Here is a 25,876-nt window from a genome sequence, read left to right as displayed (position 1 = left end):
TTCCCACTGGACTCTCAAACTGCTAGACACCTCTCATCACCTCCCCTGGGTCACATACAGATATATATGTACACACACACATATATGCACACATACTCATATGTACACACACACATATATGCACACACACCCATATGTACACTCCATTAGTAAAAGAAATAAAGAAGAGGAGAGGCTGACCAGAGAAGATGCATCCTTTCCAGCACAGCTAACTCCAAATTTATGCTGCTCAACTATAAGATGCTATGCAATCATCTTGACCAACACGTGGCAATTACACAAGTGGCTGATGAGTGGTGTTAACCAAGAGCACTTGACTGCGTGCTGGCAAGCCAGTCAACGATAGCATCCACCACATGTAAGCCACCAGCTCGCATATAAATGAATCTCAGATTAAAACCAACATGGAAATGATTGCTGAGATGTAGAGTAAGTCGACTGTCTGTTTACCGCAGTAAACGTGCTGTTTTCTAGTGTCCCTGAAGATGTTGCCTGCATCATTTCCAAACATTTTCTTTTTGTAGTCAAAATGAAGATAGACGATTTAAGAGTTGACAATCTCTTCCCCTTACTGTTGGGAGACTCATAACAGAACCAGCCCCCACCTTTCTGCATACAACTGCATGAACAGTTCTGTAAAATCCTGCAACTTAACTGATTGACTACCCGTCACTCAATATAATATGGCTATCAAGTGTTTCAAACCCCTCTGCAGGCACTCGTATTCATACCAGGGACAAATCTTGCCAATTCTTTCTGCAAAATGTCGCAGAGACACAAATCTTCCTCACAGCTAAAATGACTTGTGAAAGACTCTCACTCTTTTCTTTCCCCATTACTGCAATATTCTTTCACTCCACATTGATGAACCCCATCAGAATATTTCATAGAAATCATCTTTATAACTACTATGTTGGCTCGGTCACTTCCACCTTCGCATTTCTTGACTGATGCCCTTTTCTCTGCTGTTTCACACTTCAAACCCTCTACAACCTATCTCCATCTTCCCTGTGATCTTTGCATGAACAGTCCAGATGCTGAATTGCACCTCTGATTAATCTACTGCCTATTTTTCAAACCATAAAACAAGCAAATAGGCCCAATTAGCTTTATTCTTTTTTTAAGCTACATCAACGCTACTCCTAAATTTTCATCTCTACTAAAAAGAGAAGAGGGTTAAGGCAGCAGATCTTCTTAAGGTACGCTTATACTCAGAAGGCAGCTTTGGCAGCAATGTGGAGTCCAGGTTAACCAGCTCTGCATGCCCCTTCATATCAAAACATACTAGTACCAAAAGAGTAGAATTATTTTTCTGTAGTTCTGAGATTGCAAATCAAACTGTTTTTCCTGCAACGAAAATTCTAAGATTCAGGTTCGTTCAACATTTAAATGAGTATGAGTCTAAAATGAATCCTGCTCCTTGCCTCTCATCTGTATGGGAAAACGATATACTAGCACATTCTAAAAAAATGGACAAGGAACTGTATCCAAAACTAGGTACAGAATTATACTTAAGCTTTCTAACGTCGCACGTTTTCTTGATACAGGTATGGCCTTACTCATATCTGTACCAAAGCAGTAGCTACATGTAATTTCTGCAGAAGGTGGAAGTTGCACAACGTTAAGAATAAAACAGCTAATAAAAATTAGCTTTGTCAATGCATTAAGAAACTTGATACACATAGAATTAGTGAAGTGACATATTTCACACAGGTTTAACTGTTCAGTAGTACAGTGCTATTTTTACATAGGCACTCTTTTGACTAAGACTACTTTTTTGCTGAAATTGAGAGTCCCAGCTGTACCAGCTAATGAGGCGTACATGTGCAAAGCACTACTCTCATTACAATTAAACCACTACAGGACCACGGTAAAAATTTTCAAATCCAGAAGTAAACTACGGATACTTCAGAAATCACAAAGAGGAAGCATTTTCCTGCCACTTACTAACTCAGCCAACAAGGGGAAAAGGCTGTATTTAAGACCCGTTTTGAGATGAGTACTGCTGAATTCTGGGCTGGGCGCTCCGCATTCCCCTGCATCCATCGTGACAACAAAACCCAGCTCCAGGGCAGCCGCCCTGAAAAAGTCTTTTCGGAGAACAGCATCTAAAATGTGCTGTTGAGGCCAGGATACCACACAAGGATAGCAATCCAGAAGTGAAGCAATTTTCTATGAAGTTTATGGATAAAGCATTCAGAAGAGAAAGTTTTAATCTGGCTACATGTGGTAGCATACGTGTTTTTTTAATTGCTGAAAAAGTTTTTTTCCCCTATCAGAAGACAGAAAGTTTGGGGGGGGGGGGGAATCTTAATTAAAACTGCGACAGAGATACCAACCTGACCAAAGTGAACTGTAAGCATCAAGAAATGAATAAAACTGGTAATCTGTATCACTCATTTTCCCCCGTGGTTAATTATACTCAGTCCCAGTTCCAATGGAAAAAGGAAAGAGGAAAAAAAAGCACAAAAACCTTCTGTGCCGTTAGCTCTTTATTTTGCAGCTCCTGTTCCCCAATGCTCTAAAACTGCATTTTGTTTTGAAACAACTTTCCCGGATTTTCAGAAGGGTGCTTCCCTTCTGCAGAATCTTCTTATTCACAAAAGGAAAAATATTTCTCTCAATAGAATACTTGACTTCAGTCTGATCAGAAAGACAGTTTATTCTGCAAAACCTAAAACCTCATACCATAATGCATAGAAGTGCATTAGTTTGCGTCCACGAAGAGAGACAAAGCTGGAGAGATAAAAGAGAAAAGAAGGGAATTTCTATTCCCCTCAAACATAATTGCCAAAACTCCAAACTATGCTCAGTTCCTGATGAAATTTTTCTGCATGATCTCATCCTTATTGCATCTGGTTTTGGAAGAGACTCATTCCAAAAAAATCAGATTTTTCAGTCAACAAGCTTTAGTTACTATACTCGCCCCCCCCCCCCCCCCCCCCCCCACTGACCTGGGACAGTTTTTTCCTTGCCTGCATGTGCAACACAGACTGAGGGCTGACGAGACAAGTTCCCACACCTGTAGGAAGTGGAGAATTTAGGCTAAAAATTCTGACTGACATTTAACTTAACACAGTAATACTTCTCTGGGGGAGGGGAGTCTCCTATAGCTGCATTAATTCAGGCTAAAAATACCCATGCTGACATGCTGTCATGTGAGAATCTCTTTGATTCCAAGAGTTTATTCAGAGCCTTCGTGTTACTTTGAACTTTTTTGTTGTTTAATATGATCATCGCTCCATTTGTCATCATATGACAAGAGCAGACAATTACACAAGCTGAAGATATGTCTGCCAGTCATAGCATGCCATCTTGCTGCTGTCAAGCAATGAGATGTGCCTCTACACACCTCTAGATTGAGTTCATTAAACCAGCCTGCAGGATATCCCTCGGTAATGACACAGATGAAAGACCAAATTAAAATTGCTTAATCCAGATACACAATCTCTAGCATTTTCCACCTTGCAGTCTAACTGGTTAAGCTGCATGTTTGAATAAGCCGTCCTAGCACAGAAGCTGCTCTAATTCTCCACTTCCATCACTTTTAATTAAAACATCTGAAAGATTTTCAGAGTTTGTTTTGTACTTCCCTCAGCCTTGAACGTCAGCTAAGCTATTTAAAAGAAAAGCAGACTGGGCAGCCACATATTACTGTGCCTTCTGTCAACCGACGCAGGGAAAGCAGCTCTCTCCTACGTTACAATTGCCACAGGAAGAGGTGAGCACACCGGCAATGGTGGGAATCAAGCAAAAAGCCGTGTATCACCTCAGAGAGCATGCATCAGTGTTTTCAGTAGTCACTACCGCTTTCCCAAAGCCAATTTGTTGCCTCCAAAGCCTTGGCTTCGTTAGTGACACCGCATTACCTCCATGTTCCTCCTCCAGAATCCAGCTTCCCAGTACAGCGTTTTAAAATACTATTTTTAACCATGGGCTTCTTGAAGTTTTTTCATTTCCTAATATTAAATACAAAGTTCTTGCCACACAGTTGTCTGTCTCTCATACAAATAGGACAGAAGAAGTATGCTTAAAAAGCAAATATCCAGCAATTTTGCATTAACGCTGTGAGAAGTCCATGGGGAAGTAGCACCTACCTCAATTAGTAGATTGAGCCATGTTTTCAAACAAAGCCTAATTAAAATAAGCTCTTCTGAATCTCCATCAAGAGCCAATTCACCAGCAAGGGGACAATTGCTTAACACAGCCTCCTAAGATGAAATACGTTCCCCACACGGGCACAACAAACATCCGCGTTAACACTGACAAGAGTATTTCCAAAGCCAATGCATGTACAAGTCTAAATATAAAGCTGGAATCCCAGTTTCCATTACTTCCTCATTAGCGGCTTAACATATCGGAGCGGGGGGAGAAATCTTAATAAATAAGAATAATAAATATACCTCAAACATTACTACTGCATTTTTCAGGACAGCTAAATGTATCAAAGGCTATATGTAACTACTAAAGTGTTTTCTTTACCAACATGATTTGGCATGGTACCAGCACCCCAAAGGGCAACAGGAAACCACAAAGTTGATTTGGCTCAAATGTTGAGTTTTTCCAAAGCCTGGTTATACAACAATGCTTGTTTTTTTAAGAAGAAATTATACTGTAGATAATTTGGTTTCATTTTTAAAATATTCCCATGAAGCAGCTCTATCTCTAAGCTCAAACTCAAGGGTCAGCTGGGACTCGCAGCAGAAGCAAGGATGCTGCGGTGGGCAGGGATGCAGCAGCAGCTGCCCCCCCCCCAGGACAGGCAGCGCAGGCAGCTAACCAGCCCACCCTGGGAGAAAGGGAAAAAGACACATTCCCTTTCTGCTCCCTCCACCTTTTGGATTTCATAGCTGTCTCTTTGTTTCTGCCACCCGACCTACAGAAGACCAGAGAGCCAGAGGAAAAAATAAAGCCGAGGAAACCTCGGGAGGTGGGCTCGCCTGCTCCCCATCCCCTCAGTGAGCACTCGTGGCATTTGGGACAGAATTTGGCCTCTTATTAGGGTCATCTCTGCTCGACTTCAGGCCACTCTGCATGGGGCCAGGGCAGAACACAGATCAGGACACACATCACGGGCAGAAACCTCACCTCCTGGTGCTCCAGCACCCGTCTTCTGCCTGAGAGGACTCCTATGTCTCAAGAAAAGCATGTTTCCACTGCTGGAGGATGAGCGTAGCAGCCCATCCACCACACCGTGCGCACACCGAGAACGGTGCCTTCTTAGCTACAGCCTTGCCTGTGCAGGCATCCCCAAATCGGTGCTGTTAACTGCACCGTGCCCCCTAAATACAAATGGCCCACGATGTGCTCAGACACTTTATTTCCATCCGTGCAAAGCCAAACGACTGCACCATAAGGCCGAGCAGAGCCCTAACATTATAAAATGGACAGACCTTTTACCAAGGAGGTTTTGGTTTTTCTTAAAACCACCTCCCTCAAAAACATTCAACCCATTTCCGTCTCTGTCAAGAGAAAGCACTGTGCTGCAGTTTCATCAGCTGCAGTTTAAAGCCCGCTATGTCTCCTCCCCCAATTTATAGACTGGAGGGATGGACCCAGCACTGACGGCTCAGCTCCTCCAGGTCCTGGCTAAGCGCTGGCTGCTGCTATACCCCGCTCAGCACCCCCAAAGCAGCCCTCCCACACCATTTCCAGCCCGCAGCAAACAACAAATAATAAAATAGCAACAGAGACTCCAAGGGAATTAAATGGTAGCGCTTACAGCGACTGTAAATGAGGTGCGGGAAAGGGAGGGACAGAGGGCACCAGCTGCCAGGTGGGGATTTCTTTCGGCTGCCGCTGCTTTTCTAGCTGCAAAGCGCTGGCAGAGGGAGCGCTGCAAGCAACTTGCTCCCTGGAACAGCAGGAGAAGAGGAGGCTGGAGATAATAGAGGCCACGAGAGCAGCAGCAAGCGCAGGGAGGAGGCGACTCCTTCTCCCACGTCTGCTGGGTTACGGCAGCTCGTGTGCCCCAGTGAAGCAGCAAATCTGGAAACGACGCCGAACTCCCTGCCTTCCCACTTCACCTGGCCCGACTCAAGACTATCCTCACCACACATCACACCTGGAGAAGTGCTGCTTTAGCCACAGGCCAACGGTTTAGCCAACAAACATGGATACTACCAGTCGTGCACTGAGCTAAACATCATTTGCTCCAGCATAGGAATCTGCCTGCATTATGGCAGAAGAGCTTAAGGGAGAACACAGCTTTGCCCGGCCATGAAGACCAGCCAGAATAAATCTCATAATCTAATTTGTATATGACTGTGCCTAAGCTATCCTACACTCACGTTGTTCAACCCACCCTGTATGTGCCCACTGAAATGCCTGCCTGCAAGCATGCTTCCAGGCAGGCGTGCCTCCCTACAGACCAAACTCAGCCCCTCTGGTGACAATACTGCACCCCCAGGAAAGCGAACGCTGCCTGAACATTTCGGCAGCAGCCTATGCGGACACCATTTAGCTCATTTCATTTCCAAATGCAAAAGACATGTCTCCAATATATACAGACAACAAATCCCCACTAGCCCATTCTTACATTCAATTTGCATAACAGATCACTCCACAGCATTAGCAAAATTCCACGCTGCAAGCACATTTAATAAAATCATAGCGACGACGGCTTAAACAGCGCATTAGTTAAAATTCCTGCAATGCCTATTATCGGTGGAGTTACATGATACCGGGAAGGGTGGCGTGCCCTAATGAAACCTGCCGCACGCAGCCAACAGCCTGCAACAAAGACTGGAAGATCACATGAACGCTCCCAGAGAAAAACAATTTAAGACCTGAACCCCCACTTCTACCCCCCAAAAGCCAGTCTGACATCATGTAAGCAAAAGCCCTTACTGCATGTTACATTCCTGGAGCCTCAAGCAAAGGAAAGGAGAATCGGTGGAGGAACTGTGTGCTCGGCCCCACCACGGAGGCATGCTTTGCATTCTTAAGCAGCACCCTCTGAAACCAATCATCGTTACTCTCTAATTGGCTGGAAGGAACTCGTTCAAGCCTTGACAGCCAAAAGAAGTACTCTGACTTCTGGTGACCATAGGAGACTGTTAGCAGCAACTCCTCCAGTTGGCAGTTTAAGTGGGGGGGGGAACCCTGCATTAAAGCTGTGCAATTATTTAATTGTGACGGCTTACAACAATCGAAGTACTAGCAAAAAAGATGCACCAGACAGGAGGAGAACTCTGAATTACTCGCAACCAAGGCAGGTACAGCGCGGTAATTCAGACACACACGTTTACATGAGTCAGGGCAAACGCTGTTAGAAGAGGGGACTAAATTTAAGAGGATCCTTAAACCGTCTTACTCCTAAAATATTTTGCTCTAAGGCAAAACACGCACCATGTATTTTAAAGCATTAAGACACTAATTCCGTAAACAATAATGCCTCCAGCATGCACACCGCGCGCTGGAATGGATTCCTCAACTTGGCCTCATCACTTATGCATCTGATGAAACAAACACTGACAGCTTTTTTGCATTTGTAAAGGCCCCACAGCAGCTGTGGTGATCCCACCATAGAGCAATGAATTAAGCCTGAAACCCAGCTGGGTCTGCACAGAAGCCTTTTTTGCACAATACAGCAAGACTATCATTGTTAACCTAGGCATTATTGTAAAATATTCTGCATTACATTAAGAACAGAGATAGAGATGCCCTGGAAAATTAGCTCTAATAGGCAATTTATAACATTTAAAAATATGGATACCACATTGATTGCTAATTGACAACAGATTTCATAGTTTCATTTACACATAACCAGAGTGAATCAGGTAATTACAGAATACTGCTTAAGTAGGAAACAAGGCAAAATTAATAAATAATCCACATTAAAGTTATAAAACATATGACAAACTTCTATAAAATGAATGTATAAACAGCTAAAATTTAAAATAACTATCAAATTATTGATCTTGATATCAGAAGGAATTTGAGACAGACTCTTAGAGGAAATAGACGTACGCATGCTTTTATCCAATACGACTGTTAAGAGTTTCTTTTGGGACTAAAGCAAGCAGCTTAACACATTAAATAGTAATATTTAGTCAGATATTGATTATATTATTTTTCCACTTTACAGGTACATAAATACGTACTGAAAAGAGTCAGGAATGACTTGGGAAAAGTAATTTGAAAGTAATTAATTGAAAAAGAGTTTTCATAGAATACACTGGTACAGAACTGAAACTCTATTCTTCCATTGCATTTAACATCATCTTTAAAAGAGAGGCCACAGAAATCCAAATAAAGTTGTCTACTTTATAAAATAGACTATTCAGCTCATCTTCCTTAGTTATTAAGAACACTTCTTTAACACTGAACCACAAAAACATGTATTTTTCCAGGAATGCACAGAGACATGCAAAAAAGCAGCTGTGTAAAACACTAGAAGAATTCAAGGTGCTATCCCACTGACACCAAAAAATTTTAAGCCTGTCCTCACAACTTCTCAATGTGAGGAAACCATTTCTCTGGGTACCACAACAGAAATATACATTCTTATCTCAAGCAGTACATAGGCAGATACTGTGCGTGGTTTGTCCTTCTTCTAGAGGATTACTCAGCTAAGTACGTAGACTTCCCAATGACAACTTCACACAGGCTTCCAAATGGTGACTTCCAAAGTGAAGGTACCAAAGGAGCAGTGGAGAGCACTGATGAAGCAGGAGGAGGAAAACAAAGTCATAAGGAACAACTGGAAATAAGTAGCTAACTTAGAGGCAGGAGTATGGTTAGCAGAAATAGCAAGATGAAAAATATCTTCCATTTACCATTTTTGAAACCCATGCGTTTCTCCACAATGCAGAACTGATCTAGCCAGAGAAACTAAAGTCTTATTAACAGAAACCAAAATTACAGGCAGCAACAACAACAAAAAAATTATTTGTTTTATTTGTGGCATTGCCTCTGTTCCCAGGCCTTTTTTATTTTCAGCAGGAGGAACTGAGGGGAAGGGAAGGGAAGGGGAAGGAAGGGAGAGAGAGCAGAGGGTAAAAAACTTAAGGGGAGAAAAAAGTGATGGGGTGTTAAGGGAGGGCGTTAAGGGAGAAAATGAACTTCAGACTCTGTGCCACATTTGGCTACGATGAAGTAAGATCCAATTGGCAGCTTTTGAATATATGACCCTCCAAAGGCAAGCTGTCAGCTCGATAACAGTTGAAGGAAATAAATGGACAACTCTGTACTGTTCTGAAACTCTTGGGTAATGAAGTTAAGTTTCATCCTGGAAGATGGCCAAAAAGCATAAATCAATGAGCAACCAACCTTGTATCATTTTTATCACAACAGTAATAGTCATCCAATGGTAGGTTGTTTATTAAGCCCTAGTAATATTTGCATTGGTCCTCCACACCAGAAAGTTAAACTGACAATAACAAGGAGACACGCTGTGCCGAGAAAATGTGGGCAGAGGTACTTTTCAGAAGTGACAATAAAGAAGCTCTTCAGCCTCGTCCAGGAAGAGCCAGACACATGAATCTTCTACAGAAAGAACAGTCAGATTACCGACCTCACCAACACAGAAGAGCTGAGAAAGTTTACTTAGATAGGCATTAGACAAGCCAGGCACTGGAAAATATCATTAGATGAAGCTGTATAGCATTACACTTTGCTCCAGAGAACTTTCTCATGCTGCGGCATGAACCAAGTATGAAACAGGCGAATGCAAGAAGAACAACTGAAGTTTTGTTACAGGTAACCCTGAGAGCTGATACTTGCACCTTCAAGAACCTAAAGGTTGTGTCATTGTGGAAATATTCTTCGTTTCTCTCTAGGGACTTCCTGCACAACCAACCACCCAAACCAATTTAAAAAAAAAAAAAAAAAAAGAAGAAAAAAAAGAAGCCATGCAAATGACAGCAACCTGGGAGTGCAGATTTAAAACCCTGGTTTTGACAGTTTTATATTCTCTTATCTATGACAGGATTAGGAGCCCTGATAACCAGTCCACTATAACTGAGATTTCCCTTACTAGATGTTGTCCTAGTTTTTAAGCTGAACAGTAGGTCAGCCAGCCAGTCTTAGAATTGTTCTTACAGTCTTTTGTCTCAAATAAGAAAGAAAATTGAATAGCTGGCATTATGTGCTTAAAAATTTATACGACATTACTTCTTGTTTCAAAGGGCTGCCTCAAGAGATCACCTATTATTTTGTTCTTTTCCTTAACTAGACTAGTTTATGCATGGGCTTAACATTATTCATGTGTGTTGAAATTAAACTATGTATTAACTCCCTCAGATCAACTGCAGATCCTTGCTTTTATTGAAGAAGGTGACCTAATCACTGAGAAAGTCTAGTGGACTGGGAATTTGGAAACCAGCTGGAACTATCTCAATGGCATTCTTCCACAGAGGAATGCCTTTTCAAGGCTGAAGTGCTATATACTATGTTGCTTCAGCTTTGTAACACGTGGGCTCCTGATTAAAATACTGGGTTTTCTCTGGCGGGAAAAAAATACCTGAACATTTGGAGAGCATGGAATAAAGGAAGAAGTGGTGCAAAAGTATGAAGCCTTTTAAGGAAAAAGGATAACCTTTCAGCCCAGATGTGATTTACTGCTCCATGGGAACAGAAGAATAGTGATAAATCATCTACACAGAGGATAGTTCAGAGCAAATTTCAGAACACCTTCAAAAGCATGCCTGAACAGACATCTTTAAAGTCTTCTTCCAAAGACAACAGTATAGTGTGCTCATGTGTATTCTTCTATTGTAAAAGATGAAGAAGCTCTTCCCTCCTAAGCTATCATGTCCATCAGCCAAGCTGCAGCTGACCTTCTGAGGGCATGACCACGACACTATGACTGAGGGAACACACGAAAGTAAAAGCAGCAAAAATATTGCCAAGATGGCTAAAGATAGGGACAGTGGTAGGACCTAACTGGGAGCTCAGGCCAAGCCATCCTCCACACAAGCAGAACTCCAACCACGGATACATATCCTAGCCATTTTTCTCACATTATACTAACCTTGGTTTCACAAACTGTGCCGGAGGGCAGGTTAGCTCTCCAGAGCTGAGCACACTCATGCCTCCCTGACAAAGCCCCAGATGTAGCTGCAGTCATGCTTGTAGCGTGCAGGCGATAACACGACAATGCTCTGCAGCACCTCTGAACAGAGCTCGTGTGAAGGAGATGGATTTTGCAGAGCTGATAACCAGGCAGTCCCTCAGTCGGTACCACATACCTACTTGTGGTTATGCAAGGTGAACAGGGACACAAAAAGGACAGAAAGAAAAGGAAAAAGCAAAGGCATATCCAGAAAAAATCTTTCAAAAAGCTAAAAAGCTTCTGACTACTTTGCCAGGGAATCCCTGTGGTCAACTCAACACTATTCCAGAGGGGAAAGCAGGACACGTACAGACAGGCATGCGTGCAGGAACGCTGCTCCTGGTCCCACTTGGGCCAGGAGGCAGAGCCTAGCAGGAATGGCCTCAACAGTCATCAGGCACGAGTAGACCAGGGGTTATAACGCACTAACAGATGGGCTGTCTGTAAGGGGAGAAAATAACAGACTCATCCCTGGCAGGATCTGAGAAAAGTTGGTGAAAAAAAAAAGGAAATAATAGTTTATCCCTTCACTCTCCTCCATGCAAATTAGTGAACCAGTGATTTCCAAAATGCCCACAGGGAATTAATTTCACTGCATCCTTAACTGCAAGAGTAATGGGCATAAAATGACACCACAAAAGGAAGAGGAATCAACAAGAATATAAGAAAAGATGCTTGTAAGGGGAAAAACCATGATTACCTACATCATAAACACATTTCCTCCTGCATGATACACCACCAGCTTTCATAGGAACTAGCTGAAGTAGTATTATAATGAAATACTACGTATGATATAAAGAAATTATATTACCCAGAAGACGTTAAGAGACCATACTTTTCTTAACATATTTATGCTGAAAATTGTATTCCTGCTCTCCAAAGCAACAGGGCCCAGAAATCATTATATCTGGTCTGCCACCCAGCCTGGAAGAAATCTGACCACCTTTAGTTATTTTGGAGGGTCAAACTCAAATGGAGACTGCAAAGATCCTTTCAATAATGGAAGCTGTGAACTGTTTTTTACGACTGGTCAGTTATGTCACATAATGCTGCTCTTCACTGAAAGAGCATGAATATTAATGTTTTATAAATAAAAGCCTTTAATGTATGTGAATTATGAAATTAGCTTTTCCTGAATCAGCAGGATTTGATTTACCAAAAGTTCATAAAAGGACTGTTAAAAGGGATGAGCAGGGCCACATTCTACTTTTCCTGCACAGGATTTGCGCATTAACAGTTTGCTGAGCCTTGCATAATGTAAGTACACAGCCAGTATTTTCTATAACCAACTCTCAAATTCTGCATGCAGGCTTGAGAGACAAGTAGCAACAGTGCAATCCCTCCCCTTCCAAAGTATTTCCTATGGAGCTGCCCCCAAAACGAACTGCAGGAACCTTTCCTCATCTCCCCCTTTGGCCTTCAGGAAAAGAAGAAAATACTGCAACAATAGTTCATTTTGCTTTCTTGCAAAGAGATGCCAGCAGCTTCGTAAGAGCTAATTTCCTCAGACAGAGACAACATGGATAGAGGAGCCCAATCGGAGAAATACACAGAAATGAGAGAAAGAGAAAAGCATGGGAGCAGAAGACAAGAGGGCGGGGGGGCAAGGAGGAAGTGAACCATACAAAATGCCAGTACTATGCACACATGCACACTATAATGAAGAGAAGAGTAAGGAAAGGAAAAAAACCAGGTATTACATTTAAATAAAACACTGAGAGAAGACAAAGGCAAAAAGAAAAAGAAACAGTTCAGAAAAGAAAACAGGCAGGACTACATCTAGTAAAGCCATTAAAACCATTAAATGGCTATCACCCTCTCAGAAAACTAACATTCCTGCCTGCAAATACTTGCACACACTCTTACACAGGAATGGCAAAATCTCGAGCCCTGAAAAGCACTTCGGCATGTGCTTAACTCACAAGCTCCAAGTACTTCAATCGACATCAGTAAGAGTATTCATACATTTGAGACCGGCACGTGCTACAGTGCTTTGCTGGATCGAAACTGGGGGTGCAGTTCCACATCTCTTTTTAATCTGCAGCAAAGCCAAAGAGGTCCTTCTGCCCCACGGTTCCCTTAACTGTGCCACTAAAAAGTCTTTGCAGGCTTGCACTGAAACCAGACCATTTAAAGATGAGGGGGTGGGGGACAAAAGAAGAGGAGAGCATTGACATAACTACTTTTTAAGCCAGATAACTCCAGTGACCCTATTTCGTATGCAGCCCTGTACCAACATGGCCAAAGCACACTGTGAACTTTCCATGAAGGAAAATTTCCACTTTCCATGACGGAAAAATCAGCAGGGTCACCAGTGCTGGCTTCAATGGTGCGAAAAAGGCATGTGATGCCACATCCTGATGTTCCTACAATTAAAGGAAACCTTGTTTTTTATAGCTTCTTGATTTGACATGGTTTGGCCTTCTCACACTACTTAGGAACCTGGGGCAAAAATACATCAGCACTTCAGTTCACTTGCACTTTCAAGAGATAAAAGTGGTTTTAACATGACAAGCTATCTGAACTTCTTCAGTAGTACAAGATAAACCAAATAAAGCCACGGGAAATTTCTGGAGGAACTCCCTTCTGTAAGCAGGTCCTTGTTGTAGAAAGTAGAACGGTACAGTGGCTTCAATTCCACAGTGGAGGTCTTGTATTGTGGGGTGGGTGCATGTGGGTGTTGAATTAAAAAGAGTACTTCTTCTACCACATTTAGCAGTGGAACCCAGCTTCCAGTAGCACAGCTATCTTAATTTTATTTTCTTCCCCTTTTTTCTTCTCTTGTTTAAGTTTAAAATTGTTAAAATCCTATCTAAGCAAGCATAACAAGTAACACCAGTAGTACATTTTTAACCCTCTTCTAACATATTTTAGCACTTTGGAAATTATTATGGCACTACCATGACCACAGGCACAAACATCTTCAGCTTCATTTTCATCTACGTGGCCAAACTTCATTTCAACCTTATTTAATATTCACCATGCTTCCAGCAGCAGGACAGTACAGCAAAATCCATGCCTGAACAATCCTTAGAACAGACAAGGACAGCTAATTTTGTTTGCTAGGAAATAAAACATATATCTTGACTCCTATTTAGTCATAATTTCACAGCCCATTTAAGCCCACACTATTGCCAGCAGAAGCAATCAAACCCCTCCCTTGCCACTTCATTTGTGTCCCTGCAACACCTTCCCCAGACCAAGTATTTTTACAGCTACACCACAAACTGCAATATTAAATGAATCCACATTAAAAATCAAACATATTTTGTCAGTTCAGTTTTAACCTGGAAAGTCCCCAATCTGTGGTGGGAGGTATCACCTGGTACACATGTTGGCCTGCAGAAGAGAGGGGGGAACAGGCAACCAGAAGAAGGCTAAACCACTTTTTCATTGCAGCGCAGGCTTAAAGTGATGATAAAAACATGGCATTAGGCAGCTTACTGGTCTCCACATTCACAACGTTGTTACCGGAGGCAAAACGCAAAAGCTACACCCAGGACATTTCCACCACAGATAGGAGGAAGAATGAGACAGTAGAACAGGACAGGACAGCTTCTCTCGACAGCTGCTTCTTGGCTTTGTAGTTTTTATTGGTTCAAGGCATCACAGACAGACTTGAAAAACAAAAGAGCCAGCTTCAAAATTATTTGCCATTAGGACAAACATTTCTTCCAAGTTATAAATAATTCAGAAGTTACAGTTACTATAACATGCTGTAACTCCAGCTTTTAAGTAACATGAAGCCTTGTCTTACAAAGTGATATTACTGTGTCCCCATTATAAGTTGAATAACTAGCACAAAAAAATTAACATTGGTAAAAGCTTTTCAAACTTAAGATAAAGGCCTCAGTAGCAGAAAGACCACCTTCTTTTTACAATCTTACTCAGATGTAGTACAGCTTTTAATATATGATTAGAAGAAATACTATTCCAACACATTAACTTCTGCTTTATATCCAAAACTGAAAGGGCTGTTCCCTGTCTCAGAAAGCCAGCCTGCAAGATGGCAATAGGCCATGAGAATTTTCATCATTATCACTATGCTTCGGCGGGGGTGGGGGGGAGAAGTGACTATCAATCAGAAAACCACATCTCAGGCATCCATCTATGTCATCCTTCTATGAAAAACACTCAGATTATGGCCGGTCATTTGGAACATCACCCAAAAAGGAACTGCATACAACACCAGCTTAGTTATCAGTCAACTTTACAAACAATAACGGAAAACCTTCTTTTCGCTTGGCTTTGCGTTTTGTAAACTCAAAGTCTGGACCAAGTTTTGTAGGGCTGAAACCAAAACAGAAGCAGTTCTATTTTTTTTCAGCTCGAGTTGAGTTAAGAAGTTAATTGATCTGGCATACGTGCAGGGTTGGAAATTTGTATTGCGGGGTTTTTAGCATGCACACTGCAGTTGAGAGACTTGGCTTACAACTTTGATGTACGAAAAAGAACTCTGTGGGACAAACTCGCTGAAAGTAAAATCCATGAAATAAAAAAGGCGAGAAAGAAGGAAACATATCCCTTCTCTAAATCACCCTTAGTCTGCCTAACAGGCACCTTATAAAAAGAAAAAAAGCTATAAACATATGGTGGTAGCCTGCAGCAACTTAAAACTCTAAATGCAATTTCTAGCCTATGTATGTTTTGGGCATAAAGATTCCCAGTTTTAGAACAGCATATAAAATTATATATACTAATAAAACTAATGATAAGCATCTCAAAGAGTGAGGCACTGGACAGACTCTTGTCCAAGACTCATGGTTTCTGTTCACTTTATTAGTAGCAACCTCAAAAAATATTTGTACATTGCAATTCGCTTGACTCACATGCTTTACAACTTCAAGTTCCTCTTTGTATTTCTTAAAAATGCAGGCCATTCCCAAACGGAGCTAGAAAATTGTTATTAGCTGTTTAAATGGAGTTGTCAGGGCCCAGGGGAAACTGAATTCCAGTCACTGAGGAGCCTCAAAAGCTTACTGTCTTGGTTGGACTCCCCAGAATGCAGCGTGACTAGCAGGATGCCTAGCACGAGACTAAAGTTTACCCAAAGCAGTAGCAGATGTTTTATCCAGAACAAAATAAAGCACAATCCTCAAAGAGAAAAGACAGTCCTTCCCCTAACATACAAATGTGGGAAAGGGCAGTGAAGACTGTCCTGTTCCTGTGGGCAGTGAAGGAAAAAAACATCCCATTAAAATGCCAGTACACAACATTGTCCAGAAGTATTGGGGAACACGTATCTCTACTCACTCACATAAATTTGTTTTAAAAATAGGCACATAGCTGATTTTCACATGCATACAGCTGAAAGAGCCAATAGTTTCTCCAAATTCATTCCCATCATTCTTAACTTAAAAGCCTGCATTGCTTCAACACTAATCTGCAAGCAAAGCTAAAAATGAATTGCTTGTAATATACAGTTATCCTTACTTGGCTCAGACAACACAGTATCAAAGTGCAAAACTAAGATTAGTCGATTATGTCAGAATGAGCTTCCATGGTTTATTTTTGAACTTTATAAATATAGTTAGCCAGTCATCATAGCGTGCGTGTGCCAAAACACGCTAATCTCCTGCACCATCACGTCATCCAAAAGATGTCAGACCAGCAAGGCAAGCTCGAAGAACTGAAAGCAGAGCACAGGGACGCGAATACCACAAGCTCTCCTGGAGCACAGCAGCAGGCCACAGTTTCTTAACTTGATTCTTATTATTTGCATTTCTTCTAGCCTTTAGGAAGTAAAAGCAATATAGTAACAGCCACAGATGCAAAGCTGCCTTTTTGCAGACCAAATCAAGGGAATAACCTGGCAGAAAAGACCGCAGAAACCCAAGTAGGATAGACCAAGCAGATTACACGTTACAGAAGACAGACGTTTAGAAGGGATTAAGTCATTGCCCCTCAAGTGATGCAATTATAAACTCTTCTTTGGGCATCGTCACATTTTTGCTAACGCAGATTTTAGCAGTGTCAAAATGTCTGTCTGCAACTGTAGCAATCCTACAGGCACTAAACCGAACCTCACCAGAAACTACTCTTGCTTCACAGGCCTGACCTAGATGCAGAAAGTGTACGGAGACCTTAGTATAGGTTTCTCATTTTGTTTTCAATGCATATTTTTAATCATAGAATCCCACTTTGATGCCCAATTAAAGGAGCTTTTGTTCCCCCAGATAAAAATACGGGATATGGTTTATGTCGCGTCAGTCCGGGCTGAGAAATTTGCTGCAGAAATGCTGGAGCAGTTTTGGATGCCACTCCTCCCTACATGAACCGGTGGAACGGTGATTTCCACCTGAGCGTTTTTTCCTTGCTTCTGTGCTCAGCCAAGCTGGTCACTCCAAACGGCTTTCTGCAGCAGCATAAATTAAGCTGATAAACTTTGCACGGGAGCAGATGGGGTACACTCACCCCATCCGTCTGTTCGCAGACCAGGGAGCCGTGATCTAGCCGAGAGCCTCGAGACACAGCATTCAGTGTGGCAATGCTCTCAGCCACCGCTCAGCTTTGCCACCGATCGTGGCCACGCTTGCATGGCAAGTCGAAGAGCAGCATTTTACAGCTTCGACCCTTCATCTGCACAAGGAAGCGACAGACAAAAAGAAAGCACACGTGGAGGGGAAGAGAGCTAGCATATTTTCAAACAAGCCCTTGCTGGTATAATTAAAGGGTTTATTCCTTTCCCACAGCCCACCACTGGAAATACCAGGCCTCTGCCGGATTACCAAAGGAACAACATCAGAACAGGATGTCATTACACGAAGGAAAGTGTGAAATCTGAGCGAGTGAAACGGCAAATGGTTTTAAACCTTCTACCTACTGATTCATTGAGAAAACGTTTTTGTGACCGACCGAAATAAACTCACCCCTACAAATGAAAACCAAGAGCTCCCAAATAAAACCTGCCCGTTAAAAACCAAGAAGGATCACATCCAATATTCCCAGTAGTAATGAGCCAGCAAAACAACCCATCAAAGATCTAAGAGAACACCAAATACATTTTGGCAAGCATATTATTTCCTGTATCTGAATTTCAGCGCCAAGTACTCCTCACATACTAGACCCAAATTTTACAAGCGATTTGCAGCTTTTAAGTTTCCTGGTGGCTTCCTACCACTTAAAAATGCTTTAAATAAAAAGTGGTAGTAAATATAAAAAGTATATGCATACCATACCTCATCATTTACTTGGACATTAAACTCCAGGTATGTTTTACCCTTTTCTCTAAAGTAGTAACAACAGGTTAAGGGGCTTTGTATTGAAGGGTGAAGAGCTAGATCATAAAAACTGTCAACTGAAGTTTTGGTCGATAGCGTAGGGACATTTAGGGCCATCAGCATCAGGAAACATTTAGGGGAAGCTCAGGTTTGGCAACACTGAAATTTGCATTATTAGACTTGAAAGCTAATGTCCCGTTAATCTTACACAGAGGCAGTCAAATCCATCAGCACTATTGTTTTCAGACTGTCTGCCCACTAAGGCAAACAATGTATCATTTACACTTGGTTTACATTGATAGTTGGGAAGAAAGCCATGTAAAGGACTAGGGGGAAAAACCAGAATGTTTTAAATGCAAATTTTGCATTTCGCAGCAATGCATGTATTCCTCTGCAAATTCCACATCTGCTAAATCACACAAGAGCTGGGTGCTTGTAATAAAAAATAATAAACGTGTCTCTGCTTTTCCTTTCCCTACTTCAAAATTACCTTTAAACCTCCCTTTCACTTGAGTGCTGCAAACTGGAAACTTTAGAAATGAAAGCAGCTGGTGTTTCCCCTCCCTCTCCAAGTTCAAGTTGATTGAATTCAGTCACTATACAATACAAGTGGCCAAAAAAAACCCAAACCAACCCCAAAAAACACTTCCCTCCTCCTCAAGAACTTTCAGTTATGTTCAAGCCAGGAAATATCAGTAATGTGTATAAACAAAATATAAAATTTAAACCTGGAGTCTCTTTCGCTTCAGACTATGAGATTTAAAAATTGACCTACTTTATGTAATACTCCCACAGCTGAGTCATCACAGTATCAACTGGTCTCTATCAGCTGCAGGGTATGATCACTCAAAAAAAATCAAGTATCCATACTGAAATGCATCTTTTATTTTATTATTATGTTAAAAATATACTGTTAATCTAACAGGCCAGACCATAACTGGGGAGGGGGAAAATCTTGAAGAAAGTTTGAACCATGTAAAGTAGTCCCTGTGTAGCAGATGCCATGCCTCGTAGCAAGAGCCCGTAAGCTACAGGACAGAGTATTGGACAAGGCTGCAGAAATACAGATTAGTTCCATCTCTGCCACCGTTACAGTACGTAGCTTCAGGCAAGTAATTTAGACTTCTTTCTTTTTCATCAAACAATAAAATGGAGGGAATGCTACTGCCTTACGGAATCAGCTGACGTTTATACCACACTTTAGCATATGCGTAACATTAGCTGTTATTTTACATCTACAGAAAAGTAAGGGGTAATATATTTTTAATACTAGCTTAGTAGGCCTCATAAGAGAAGGTGAAAGTGCTCAATGAACATGAGAAACTCTTCATGGGGGCCTGGATTCATTGTAATTCACTCTGGGCAGCATCTTACACAGACTTCTGGCTCACAGTCCATCGGAGAGAGTAGGAGTCCATTAGTATCTCAGGGCAAAGCATTTGTTGATAGCAAAAAGTAAATATTCCTTTAAAAAAAGGATTTTAATTACTAGTTTTTAGTTACGCGCCATCCTGTAGCCACTTACAACAAAATGTTGTAGTCTCAACAGACCAGGAGGTTAAGAGGAACCCAAACTCAGATCTCAAGTGCGGCTAGCATCCTTACACTGTTAGCTGAAGTTATACATACGACCAAAAAAAAAAAAAAAAAAAAAACAACCAAAGTTGAGCATGCTATGCTGCTGGTATTGTTACTGCAAGCCTGAAAAAGACCCAGCATAAGAAAGCTCTAGAAGGTTATTTGAAATAAAATGCAATGTACACTGAATACTACCTCTGCTGCCACCGGTGTATTTACATTATTTCTTGTAGGAAGTAGTCAAACTTAAAGCACGCTGTCAGTTCTGGAGCTGGTCAAGGGAAATGAGGAAACTCCTGCATAAAAGAAAGCAGGGCAGGAGGGTTGGGCTGAAGCCCCAGGGTGCCCAGGGCTGAGCCCCTGCATACAAACATCTGTTACGCAGGAGGAGGTGGTGCTGTGTGGTCACTGTCCCCCCCAAAACTCCCTGAGCCCGCTTGAAGCACGCCCAAGCAGACAGTATTGTTTCAAAGACTGCAGCACCCACAGGAGCTCTCCTTGGATGTCTGCAGCACACTAATCCTGGACAGGCCTTGCTGGCCCTGTGTCCGAGGGGCTTACCAGGCCGTCTGTAGGTGAAGCATGTCACCTCATGGCAGGCTGCAGCACTTTTACCTCTGCAAGGACAAGGAAACAAATCACACGAGGTGACAGTAGTGACATTACTCCTTAATTATATTTTGCCATCTGCTACAGTGGCAGAACTGTGCAGGTATTTAAAGACAGTAATCCAGGTCTGATACTCTGAGACCTAAGCCAGCAAGAACAGAAGATTTGCTATTCGGCATCACAAAAACGGGCAGAAAAATGCACCTGTGAAATTACGCTTCAGACTTCAAAGCTTTTCATTTAAGAACTATTAATTCCAAGCGCATACTGAATGCAGTCTGGCTTCTCGGCTGATGCTTTACAAAGCTGTCAGTTTTCTGAGGCTTGAGCCAAAAGGCAGTATTTGATATGTAAAGATGTTTGAGAAGGAGGAGGGTAAAGTGAGAAGAAAGATTTGTATGAGTCAGCCATAGTTCTTTTAAGAATTAAGTGATAGTGTTTTTAAAGCACAGAAAAAGAGATACATACACGGATTTCCACATTCCTGGGCTATCAGTCGCAAAAGATAACGCTCTCAAAGTTTAAGAGAACTTTTAATGGCGACCACTTAGGAAGCGGGGAGCCAAGCCCTGCAACGGCAGCCTGCAACGCGCAGGCTTTACTCCATTGTTCTCACCACCTTTTTGTTTTCAGAATTCATTTCGCAAATGCCGAAAAGCAGCAGCCTAAACAGGCTCTGCTCCCGATATGACAACCCGCAGCGATGTGAGGAGCGGGACCACGGAAGCAGCACTCGGTGCCTGTGCAGCGGGGGGCACTGGGCCGGCCGCCTCGCTCCTCACGGCGGGGCATCACCCCTGGCGCAGCCCTCACCTCAGGGCTGGGAGCACCAGGGCCCGCGGCCGGGCAGCAGGGCCCGACACTCGGCGCACCATTGTTCCGCTGCGGCCCGGCAGCGGGGCAGGGAGGCTGGCGGCCGGCCTTGCCGCGCCGCGGGCCGGTGAGGTGAGGCCTGCCTCAGCCGCGGCCAGCTTTCCGCGCCGCCTCTCCCGGGTCACCTGCGGCGGTGCCTGGGTGCCCGGGCCGGAGGCCTGCCTCAGGGGCGCGGGGTGCCACCCGTGGGACCGACTCTGACGGGGGTGGGGCGCGTGTTTAACGGCCCCGACCCGGGACAAGCGGCCCCCGCGGAAGCCGGGACGCGGCTGCGGCCCCGACCCGGGGGCGGGCGGTCACACCTGCAGCCGCGCAGGCGGACAACAAAAGGCCCGGCTGGCACCGGCGAGGAGGCTGCGGCGGCCGCGGCCCGGCGTGCTCCGCCGGGCTGCCGCAGCGCCCGAAGGTCACGGGCAGGAGGAAACGTGCCACGCGTGTCGCCACGCCGCGTCCCCACGCCGCCGCCGCCCCCGCGGGGCGACGTGACCGGCCCTCCCCGCCACGCAGGGCGGCGGTTGCCAACCTCCCACCCCGAAACCGGCAGGGCCGGGCCGGGCGGCCCCGCACCTGCTCACCTGGCCCGGGGCCGGGCCGCCCCCTCCCCCGCAGCGCCGCCGAGCGTTGCCCCGGGGCCTCCCCCCGCCCCCGCCCCGCCGGCCCGCCTCGGCTCTGACGTCACGCCAGGGGCGGGGGGGGCGCGAGGCGCGGGGGGGGTGGGCCGGAGCGCCGAGGCGACGAAGATTCCACGGCGCGCAGGCCCTTCCCTTTGTGACGTCACGGGAGCAGGGCGAACCTGGCCAGGCGGCGGCGTGGCCGGCGGCCCGCGGGCTCCCGTCACAGCCCCGGCAACCTGTTGCTGCCGCCGCCGCCGCCAGCGCGCCCCGCCGGCACCGCCGCCTGCGCCCCCGCGCACCGGCCCGCGCGCCCCCCCGCCCCCTGCCAAAAATAAAAATGGGGAGGGGGGGGTTAACAAAAAAGCGCCGCCGCGAAGTTGCAGCCGGGGAGCACACGGCGCATCGTCCGCCCCGCCGCGCTCGCCCCCGTCCCGCCTCCCTTCCCCCGGGGCGCGGGGCCGGCGGGAGCCGCGCTCACCCCCTGCCCGGCGGTGCGGGAGCGGCGCCGCATTGTTCGCCCCCGCGAGCCCCGGGGCGGCCGCGGGAGCAGCGGTTTGGGGCGATCTCCCCCCCACCCCCCTTAATTATTAACACCGCGGCTTCCTCCCTCCCCCCGCCCCGCTTTTGTCTGCCTGCCTGGGAAACGTGGACGCCTCGCGTGTTTCGCCAGACTTTCCACCCGCCGTTCCCGTTTCGATGCAATACTTTAAACTCGCCGGCCCCGGGCTCCCCGCTCCTCTGCAATGCGGATGTATTTTAATTCGGAAATTTCGGGGGGGGGGGGTGGGGGAAGACGGGGGGGACCCAGCTCCGAAATACAGCGCGCCCCCCCCCCCCCCCCCCGCCCCGGGCTGCGTTTCAGCGGGGCGGGCAACCGATAGCGGCAGTCAGCTGGAGTCAACTGCAGTTTTTACCAAATCTATAGAATAGCGAGCGAAAGTGTCCCGAAGGTCACCCTCCCTGCCAAGAAACACCCCCCGCTGAAAAAAAATCGGCACAGTCGACAGGCGCGATATAAACTACAACTTTTAAAGCCTCGCATCGAACACAACCAAAAGCGAGGATTTATATCCCCACCCCCCCACCCCCCAAAAATGAAGAATTTTTTTAAAACGTGCAGATAGAAATCATTATTCGCTCCACTGCACATTTGGCTAATCGCCTCAGTTTTTCCAAACGTAAAGAAAAACTCCCCTATGCCAATCAAAACGTAACTGGAGCACGAACAAAAATCCAACTATCCATCCACATTTATATGTTTAAAGGATTAGACAATTACAAGGGATTGGTGAAGCGGTTGAATAAAGAGAGGCAGAAATACAGCCCGGGCTGCACTGGACGAGCCCAAATTTTCGAGCCATCATAATGAATTATTTTAAAACTGTACCGAGCCATTTTCCCCATTATTAAAGCCAGCCCCGAGGAACGCGTTCCCCGTTAAGGCGATCCCCGACTGGTTTGGTTTCTATCGCAAGGCAGAGGAGCAAACGATCACGAGAGAGAGAGGAGATGGGATGTGGTGGTGCCAGAAACGAGCTCGCCATAACCAGACACTCGGTTTCAACTTAAAGGGCTTTCAACAACCACCGCCGCCGCTTCACCAGACGGGGATGTACACACGCAGATCATAAAAAAAAAACCCCAAAAACAAAAACCAAAAAAACCCCAACATACCTCCTTTCGCATGCAAAAGCGCAATATTAATAAAACCGCTTGAAAATGCAGTTTCGTGACATTACCGCGGCAGCCCCCCGAGCTCCCCGCCTTTCATCTAAAACTAGATTATGATTGTGTCATTTGAGGTCAATACATTTATTCACGGGAGGAATCGCTGCACAAATCTGGTTTTATAACCAAACTGGATAGAAGGTTTCCCCGTTAAAAGGGGCCTCTGAAACTCCCCCACCACACCACAGAAAAATAAAATTCGGCATTACATTTGTTTCGAAAGCCTTGCAGCTGCAGGATCAGCTATAAACTTGACATTCACTGCCATTTCCTAAAACTGGGAGTCAAATGATATATGTTATGACCACTTACGTATTTCTTTTGAATTATATTCCTCTTGGGTCTTTCTTTGCTCATTCTGGTATCCAAATTCTGATTGCAAAAGGGGACAATTGCTTCATGAATTAAAGCCGCGACAATTAAAAAAAAAAAAAAATACCGAAAAATCCTGGGGGGAGGGGGTTGTTTGTAGTGGTATCTTGTAATCCGACTTTCTTTCCTCACAATGTGATTCTCCTAGCAATAAATCCGAGAAATGGGGGACGAAAAAAAAAAAAAAAGACGAATGCGAAGGAAACAAAAAAAAAATCACTTTAGTGAAACATTATAATGGAAAATTTCCCCCTAAACACAAAAAACGACGCCCTTGATATCCCCTTTTCTCTTTCTCAAGCCACCTAAGCGATCTGCAGGTCCTTAGTGTCAGAGCTGTAGTTACATCTTGGAGAAGGAAAGGGGGCCGAAAGGAGAAGATAAATAATCAAAACGTTGGAAGTCACGTTTGTGCCGCTGCAGCAGGGAAAGCGGCAGAGACAACTCCAGCAGCGGCGGCGGCGGCGGCTCCGGCAGCGGCGGCAGCAGCAGCGGCGGCGGCGGCAGCGAGGGCTGCACGCACCGTGTGTGTCTCCGCTCCTCCAGCTCCCCCCTAACCAATGAGAACAGCTCTCCGGCAGCAACTTTAAATGGACCTGGCTTCTTTTTTTTTTTTTTTTTTTTTTTTTTTAATATATATGTCTGCGTGTGTGTGTGCGCGCGTGTGTGTATATATATATACACACAGGGGCACACGCGCACGCACGCACACACACACACACATACATACACCGCTTAGGGCCTGGCCTTAACTCCCAACCGGGACGGGAGCCGCAACGCCCGGCCCCCGCTGCGTTCAACGCATGCAACAGGCCTCGCTAAGCGCTTCATGCGGGTCAAGCGTCACACGCTTCCCCTTTCTCCCCCCCACCCCTCCTCCCACCTCTTTTTTTTTGGCATTTAAGCGCGGCCACCCGGCAGCCGAGGTCCCCCCTGCCCCTGCGCCACAACCCGAGCGGGGAGTTTGGCGACGGTCCCTCACCGCGCAGCACGCTCGGTCGCCCTGCCCTGCCCCCCTCCCCTCCCCGCCCCGCAGCAGCCTCTCTCCTCCCGTCTGCCAAGGGCTCTCTTTCCGCTCCGTCCCTGCGCCCGCCGCGCCTCCCCCGGCTCGGGCATGCACCGGGGCCCGCCGCGCCGGCAGCACCTGGCCTCGCCGGCGGGGCTCCGCGCAGGGCCCGAGAATTGTCCTTGCTCGCGGGAAAGTTGTAGTTCCCTCGCCACAAAATGGCGACGGCGGGGAACTACAGCTCCCGGCGTGCCGCGCGCGCCCGCCCGTGCCCGCCGCCGATTGGCTGCTGCGCGAGGAACCCCCTTCGCGACGCTCGTCCTTTCCTCCCCCCGCCTCTCTCCGTTGGTTTCCCCCTCCTTCTTGTCGTGTGTTCCCCCCCACCCCGGGGCGCTCGGTGGTAGGGGCGGGGGCTGTGTGAGGGACGGTTGGGCCTTGCGGGGTGCCGGTGCGGAGCTGGCGGCGAGGCGGCAGCCGCCGCCCCGGGGAGGGCACGGCACGGCACGGCACGGCACAGCACGGCATGGCATGGCACGGCATGGCAGGGCACGGCACGGCAGGGCAGGGCGGGCGGCGGAGGAGGGAGGAGGAGAGAAGGGGAAGTTTATTGGGAATCGCTGACAGGGAGTGGGGAGGCAGGCAGGCGCCGCGGGAGGCTGCCGGGAGAGCGCGGGGATTAATGCGTCTGGGTTGGGCTGGGAAGCGGCGGCACGAAACTTCGTGTCTGTGGGCTGCGCCGCCGAGGAGGCGGCCGGTGGCAGGCTCGGCCGTGGGGCCGCCCGCTCTGCCTGCCCGCCTGCCGGGCGGCCGGTGTCAGCTC

At 45.8% G+C, this 25,876-nt stretch overlaps 1 protein-coding gene across 9 annotated transcripts in view; it reads right to left on the bottom strand.

Annotated features, from left to right (window-relative positions):
- The window catches only part of JARID2 (jumonji and AT-rich interaction domain containing 2), a 228,194-nt gene extending 202,933 nt beyond the window's left edge, over positions 1-25,261 (bottom strand). For 6 of the 9 annotated variants that reach the window (XR_012774336.1, XR_012774337.1, XM_075493794.1 and 3 more), the window contains exon 1: positions 23,991-24,891. Coding sequence is in view for 5 of the 9 variants with exons in the window: in XM_075493794.1 (XP_075349909.1) it covers positions 23,991-24,035 (45 nt within the window). In the remaining 4 variants the exon portion in view is untranslated. Of the gene's footprint in view, positions 1-23,990; positions 24,892-25,194 lie in introns of those variants that run through there. The other 3 variants (XM_075493800.1, XM_075493801.1, XM_075493795.1) reach the window with 2 other exon arrangements.
- Between the last annotated feature and the right edge of the window lie 615 nt (positions 25,262-25,876).

This window comes from Mycteria americana, chromosome 2 (assembly GCF_035582795.1).
Source record: "Mycteria americana isolate JAX WOST 10 ecotype Jacksonville Zoo and Gardens chromosome 2, USCA_MyAme_1.0, whole genome shotgun sequence".
NCBI lineage: Eukaryota > Metazoa > Chordata > Aves > Ciconiiformes > Ciconiidae > Mycteria > Mycteria americana.
This window is presented reverse-complemented; position numbering and strand designations above follow the sequence as displayed.